This window comes from Colobus angolensis, unplaced genomic scaffold, assembly GCF_000951035.1.
Source record: "Colobus angolensis palliatus isolate OR3802 unplaced genomic scaffold, Cang.pa_1.0 Scaffold379, whole genome shotgun sequence".
In the NCBI taxonomy this organism is placed as follows: Eukaryota; Metazoa; Chordata; class Mammalia; order Primates; family Cercopithecidae; genus Colobus; species Colobus angolensis.
In genome coordinates this window covers 927,319-934,829 of record NW_012117143.1, presented here as the reverse complement: position 1 = coordinate 934,829, position 7,511 = coordinate 927,319, and the positions used below count along the sequence as shown (strand labels likewise).

General features: G+C 36.5%; 1 protein-coding gene across 4 annotated transcripts in view; it reads left to right on the top strand.

Moving 5' to 3' along the window:
* KIF27 (kinesin family member 27) overlaps nt 1-7,511 on the top strand; it is an 85,862-nt gene that overhangs the window by 38,469 nt on the left and 39,882 nt on the right. For all 4 annotated transcript variants that reach the window (XM_011953971.1, XM_011953972.1, XM_011953969.1 and 1 more), the window contains 2 exons: nt 1,011-1,166; nt 4,103-4,308. In XM_011953971.1, coding sequence (XP_011809361.1) covers nt 1,011-1,166; nt 4,103-4,308 — 362 coding nt within the window. The remainder of the gene's footprint in view (nt 1-1,010; nt 1,167-4,102; nt 4,309-7,511) is intronic.

The window sequence follows — 7,511 nt, the reverse complement described above, 5'->3', positions numbered from 1 at the left end:
GGTTCAAGCGATTCTCCTGCCTCAGCCTCCCAAGTAGCTGGGACTACAGGTGTGTGCCACCACACCTGGCTAATTTTTGTGTTTTTAGTAGAGATAGGATTTCACTGTGTTGGCCAGGCTGGTCTCGAACTTCTGACCTTGTGATCTGCACACCTTGACCTTCCAAAGTGCTGGGATTACAGGCACGAGCCACTGTGCCCAGCCGGTAGTAGTAGATTTTATTAACTCATCTCTCTTGGTCAATGTGTGGTTGACCCACAAAAAAGGGAGTCGGGAATATAAATAACATAAGTGTTACACTTTGAAAATGTAGAGCATCTCTTTAAGAACCTATACATGGCTTTATGAGCCAAAAATTTAAGTATAACTGAAATAAATATAAAAATGTGGAAATAATAAAGGTAAATGCTACTCAAGCAGCCATGCTTGAGCTGTTTGTTACTGCTCTGCAACCAGGAAAAAAATTTACATTGGAATGTAAATGAGCTTACACTAGTTTCTTCCTTGAGAAAGTCTGGCTATGAAAAAAGTGTCACCTGAACTAAAGCAGTGTGCTTAGTGACATAGTTGATTTACATTCTGGTGCAGGCAGTAACAAACAGTGCTAGACCACACTCTGAGTAGCCTGGTATAGTCTATATTCTCCAATTACAATAAAAGTAGAAGTTGATAGGAAACAAATTCACCCCTCTATCCATCTGGAAATTTTACACCTGTCTCAAATAACTCATGTTAAAGGCATTGAGAAACTGTGTGTCTGAACCTATGGGATATTATGGAGGAATATATACATACACGTATTAATTTGTAAGAAAATAAAAACTCTTACTATAAGCTGGAATGCTAGAGTCCCAGTTGCTGTATATTTTTTCCCCTTTTTCCTTCCCTTCTTTTTTGTCTCTTCCACTGCCACCTCTAAATTGCTTTTGTGTCTGCTTTTCTTTTTTTAACTACTTCTGTTGAATAGTTTACCAGCAGATAGTTTTATTTCTGCATTTTTTTTTTTTAAGATTTAAAGATTGATTGTCTCCAGGAGAGTCAAGAATTGAATTTGCAAAAATTAAAGAATTCAGAACGCATACTTACGGAAGCTAAACAAAAAATGAGAGAACTTACAATTAACATCAAGATGAAGGAAGATCTGATTAAAGAATTAATAAAAACAGGTAATAGTATCTTGTGAACCAGCTTATATGAGAAAGAAAACTTCTAAAATTGCTTCTGATGTGATAACAGTTACTTTAGTTTTTGAAGCTCAGATCTATCCACTTAGCTTGGATTGGTGTAAGAAGGTGAGTTTTTAGGCCAATATGTGGAGGTTAATTATCAAAAGAATTTTGTTCTTTTGGGATTTCACCTCTGAATTGTTCTAACCAGTGTGAACTCTGCATTGTGCTGAAATTCTGTGGCACTTAATGTGCCAATGACAACATGTTTATTTTTTTGAGACAGGGTCTTGCTCTGTCACCCAGGCTGGAGTGCAGTGGTGCAGTCATGACTCACTGCAGCCTTGACCTCTGGGGCTCAACCAGTCCTCCTACGTCAGCTTCCCAAGTAGCTGGGACTACAGGCGTGTGCCACCATGCCCAGTACGCACCAGTAGTTTTTATAAATTTTTTTTGCAGTGTATTAGAATTGATAAAATATAGTATAGATGTCCTGTTGTTATTAGTTGGCAGAAGCAGCTGCTATTCAAGAGAAGTCTTCAGTGAGAGGGCATTGAAAAGTAAGCACTCACTGACACTTTTGATAGTCACCATCTCTGAGTATTTTTAGGAAAGCTCCAAATTGCCATTGGTTCTAATGAGCAAGAAAAGGGTCTTCTCTGTGTAAGCTCTGGTATCCTCTATTTTAAAGCAACCACGTTGGGTATACCAGGCTACAAAAACATGCTTGTTTAATGAGATCCATAGTAAGATAACCTTTCTGAAAGAAAGTCATTGATTCTAGTGGGTAAACATCCTCAGCTTCCACAGGCAGTACCCTGATTCTAGATCAGCTCCTAGATACTCCTAAGAGGGGTCAACTAGGGTTTGATCCTGCCTGTGAGGAAGCAGCATGGTCAAACTAATTTAAACATCTGGGTAACTGGAGCTAGAATGATGCATAGCACACATGTCACTAGGAATGAGAAAGGAGAAAGCTTTGGGAAAGCAGCTAAGCAGAGGATGCTTCTTAAAAAATGTCAAAAAAACAACACAAACAACTTAATGCCCTTAATGCTCTCTCACTGAAGACTTCTCTTGAATAGCAGCTACTTCTGCCAACTAAGTAGTTGGCAGTAAGTAATAACAGGGCATCTATACTATATTTTATCAGTTCTAATACACTGCAAAAAAGTTTTATAAAAACTACAGGTGCATACTGGGCTTGGTGGCACTTGCCTGTAGTCCTAGCTACTTGGGAGGCTGAGGTAGGAGGATTGGTTGAGCCTCAGAGGTCAAGGCTGCAGTGAGTCATGATTGCACCACTGCGCTCCAGCCTAGGTGACAGAGCAAGACCCTGTCTCAAAAAAATAAAATAAACATGTTGTAATTGGCACTGTATTTTTTTAGTGGTTCGTAAAATATTGGTGTGTTGAACAATTAATGAATAGTCCAAAATGATTTGTTAAAATATAGTAGTTGTATGTATTTTAAAGTTAGTCAAGTAATCGTAAATTAGAGTCAGAGGACAGTTCACAATGCATTTAGTTAAATAACTTTTATCAAAAAATGATGAGTACTTTTGGATAGCAGTATAACCAGCTATATAAATAGTATAATAGGCTGGGTGCAGTGGCTCATGCCTGTAATCCAAGCACTTTGGGAGGCCGAGGTGGGCGGATCATTTGAGATCAGGAGTTCGAGACCAGTCTGGCCAACATGGTGAAACCTTGTCTCTACTAAAAATACAAAAATTAGCTGGGCATGGTGGCATGTGCCTATAATCCCAGCTACTTGGGAGACTGAGGCAGGAGAATTGCTGGAAGCCAGGAGGCGGAGGTGGCAGTGAGCCGAGATTGCACCATTGCACTCCAGCCTGGGTGACAGAGTGAGACTCTGTCTCAATAAATATATAGTATAATTAACTGTCTCTGGTGATTATTCATCCCCTGAGCTTTAGACTCCTATTATTTACTGCCACGAGTTTGCCAGTCTAGTTCAGGGACAGTTGCCTATTCAGAGCAAATCAAAACCAAGCTTTTAGGGTCACTAGCTGGACTTAGAATAAAAAGAGATATAGAAATATCTATATTCTATTTTTTCTGTTCTATATATTAATAAGAAAATAATTTAAAAGGAATTAATCTCGAATAAGTTGAGGTTAGTGATAAAGGAGAGTCAGCTTTGGATGAAAAGATTCTTAAGAGATGTAACAATCAAATGTATTGTGGACCTTGTTTAGATCCTGATTAAAATAAACCAGTTGTGAAACACATTTTGAGGCAATTGGGAAAGTCTGAATATGGGCTGATTGGTATTAATATTGTTAGTGTGATAATGACTTTTTGGTTATGTCCATATTTTGTATGAATGCTGATTGCAGTATGTATAAGTAGAAGAGGAATTTAACAAAATGAAGTATATATAGGTTAGATGAAATGACATCTGGATTCCTTTAGGCATATTTGAAGCAGCTGTGACAAAATCTTGATAACTTTTAAATCTGGATGATGGGGATTCATTTTATTATTTCTTTTGTTATATTTAAAATTTTTCATAATAATTTAAAAAAGGAATTCAAGGAGACAGATTATCGGTAGCAGGAGGCTGGAGTATACTAAGCAAGAGGACAGTCACTCCAAATATCCTTTTTACCTGAGTTTGATGCCAGCAAAGCTCAACTACAAATTCAGAGGACCAGAAATGTCACTCTAAACGCCAAAGATTGAACCAGTGAGACTGGCCGCAGATGGAAACAATCATTAAGGAATTAATCATTAAGAGGCCTGATGGCAAGCTGTGTTTGATGGGGGTTGGTGGGGACAACTGGGTTTTTAATGCTATGCCTTAAATAGTATCACTGCCTGGCTGGATTTTAGAGTAGAGTATTTTTATGTTTTTGATGTTTAACTTCTTTTCACTAATTTATACTAATAATAATTATTATTATGGTTAAGGTAACGATGCCAAGTCTGTAAGCAAGCAGTATTCTTTGAAAGTAACAAAGCTAGAGCATGACGCAGAACAGGCAAAAGTCGAACTAACTGAAACACAAAAGCAGCTACAGGAGCTGGAAAACAAAGATCTTTCTGATGTTGCAATGAAGGTAAAATTACAGAAAGAGTTCCGTAAAAAGATGGATGCTGCAAAGCTGAGAGTTCAGGTAATTTAAAAAATGTAATTGAGAAAACTTATTTAAGCTTTCTTGCTTCTGAGGGTTCTTGTACTGAGTTAGGAAAGAAGTGGGATTCAGTTTATACCAGCAAGAGAAACTGGGTGTCAACTTTTCTAGTGTGCTGGTTGATTTACATATTTTACAATCTGGGTAGTATATTTCTTCATTCAAGAAGTATATTCTTTCAATCTTCATATCAAAAAACCACATGGTAAGAAATAAAAGATAACTACAGAATAGTGCTTTTTTCCTGAAGGACAAAGGATTAAATAATGGTTAAATAATACAAATAAAACAGCTGGTACATATATGACACTTTGTAGACGCTTAACAAATGAGAACTATTTCGAGATATGGTTTTCTGAAACCATAACTGACTGGCTTAAGAAGGGTTAATATCTTTGTATACTGCGACTCATCCTTAACTTCCTAATGCCTGGTTTTAGCTTTAACTTTAGAAATGGCTACAGTTAAACATTCTATTCTGTGAGAAATATTCCATCACATAGAGATTTTGTGTGAAGAAGCCATTTCCAGGTGCTTTGGAGAGAGTTACAGTGCTTTGTTAGTCTGATCATAATGAACTTTCTAGGATGCCTCCTCTATTTCTTTACCTCTCATGATCTACTGCTTTCATGTCATATTTATATTTTTCCATTATAGGTAGAGTTGTAATTAATCTATTCACAGCATTATTATTATTGCTGAACTATGCCACAGTTATTTGCTTTCAACAAAGTAGGTGTTTACAATATACCTCTGGTGTGCCTGGTATTTTGTAATATACCGGGATATTCTGGTGTGACAGGCCAGAAAAGTCCCTCCTGGGGTTTCTAATGCCACCTCAAACATCTGGATATTTCCACTAAAAGTTGTTACCTAAATAGCTTCTCAAGTCAACATCAAGTTAAAATAATATGACTTGAATGTTTGAACTGCTTAAAAGAGGACGTAGGGTGGTTATCTATGTCACACCTTCCATTTTCCTTCAGAATAGTTATTTCCACTTTGGAATTCACCTTTCCATGCTTTGCTTCCTGCTGTATATCCTTTTCTGCTAAGAGTACTGATAAGGAAAAGAAATGAAAGGTGTAGAACTTTACCTCAAAAGAAACATCTGATACAGCAGAGGACAGAAACAAGACATAATTTTAGAAATGTTGTACCTTTGACATATCCATGCACTACTCATGGGGATAAGGAGGATGAGGAGGACAGTAGTTACCATTTGTTGAGGGCCTATACATGCCAAATGGTTTATATGCATTATTTAATCCTTTGAAGTGGGCATTTTTAGTCATTTTACAAATGTGGAAACAAAGGTTTAGAAAGGCAAAATAACTCAGTCAGAGTCCCATAGTGGTGATGACAATACCAGTTTTCAGTACTCTTAACATATCATACTGGCATGTATCTCAGCCCACTGCAACTGCCTCCTCCCAGACTCAAATGATCCTCTTGCCTCAGGCTCTCAAATAGCTGGGACTACAGGCATCCACCACCACGCCCGCAAATTTTTGTATTTTTAGTAGAGACAGGTTTCACCACATTGGCCAGGCTAGTCTCAAACTCCTGACCTCAAGTGATCTGCCTGTCTCGGCCTCCAAAAGTGCTGGGATTACAGGTGTGAGTCACCGCACCCAGCCATATCATTCTGTTTTAAAATATTGAAATACTAGTATTTTTATTGGTATAAAAAAGTTGTTTCAATTTTTAAAACAACATTTTAAAATTAAGGACTTCAAAAACCTATATTTTTAATGGCTTTAGGAATATGTAGAGCATTACATGCTGCATTAATAGTTTAATGCTGACAGATGCACTTTTGAGCAACTATAGAATAAGTACAAAAGACAATGGCAACAGTATCTCACTCTTAAGACTTTCAGGATTTACACTGATATTTTTATTATTATGTGAAAAAGACACTAAAATGCTGGTATCACAATTTTTGCTGCAGTATTGTAATTACTGTCAATTGTAAGTGGCAAAGCCGGTGTCCAGTTTAGGTACTGGAAACAGCAAAGGCCTGTGGCCTCCAAGCCAGTGGTACCCAAAGTAGTTCATCTGCAGATTGTTCTTCTGCGATGAGATAAATGTCAATCATTGCACAGCTTTCTTGATCAAAAAAGTCTTGCAAGAAAACATCAATTGAATCTAATAGTATGCTGAGGGGTGCAAATTGACAACAATGTGAACTAGCACTGGTCAACAGATCACATTTTGAGTAGCACTGCTCTAAGCAGCAATGCCTCTTGGATACTTAGTTTAATTAAAACAAAACTTGCCTAGGCTAACACTTTATTGCCAAGATAAAGGAAATAATTAATTGTGGTTTGCATAATTTATGAATGACATCCCTTTACCTTTTTTATACCACCTAATCGGTACTTAGTGCAATGCTAATCACATAATACAAGTCTAATATATGTTTGGTCAGGACTAAATTATAACACAAGTAGTTTATATTAGTGGTGTGAACACTTTGAAAGTCTAATCTATCTATATGTAATTTTAGTTAGATGAGAAGGAATTTAAGATAAATGTTAAAATAGTAATTATAATGGTTGGTCACTCTCAGGGAAGATGTTATCAGCTCTGATCATCCTAACTCAGGGATTAACGATTTAGGCTATATAGCTGTAGCTATAAAAACAACAGCACAGTGGAATACTATGCAGCCACCCAGAACAAATCTATATGAAAAGACCCCTGAGATAAGTAGGAAAAAAGGGAGACAGTAGTCTATATAGAATATATGTGAAGCTATTTGCATGCATATGCATACTTTTTTTTCTGGAAGAATATTTAAGATTTTGGTAATTTTGCATTGGGAAGCAGGACAGGTAGATTAGGGGTGTATAAGAGTGACTCTTTTAAAATATAAATTCAGTTTTATAATGTTTTACCTATTTTTTAAATTAAAATACTTATTAATAAAAAGCAAATCATCTGTTTCATTTTGTTTGTTGTCCACATCAGGAAGTCTCATCATTCTTTATACTTTCACATATGTGATGAAAATTATGATGGTTTCCCTAATTGCAAAAATGGAAATGTATGAGAGCAAGCGATTATTTGTGAACCTGTCAAAAATAAATGAAAATCTAGGGAAAATTTCTTCCTTTACCATCAAATGAAAAGATTAAATTTAGTTGAGGAATGTGAGAGATTCAGTTTTTCATTTTGAA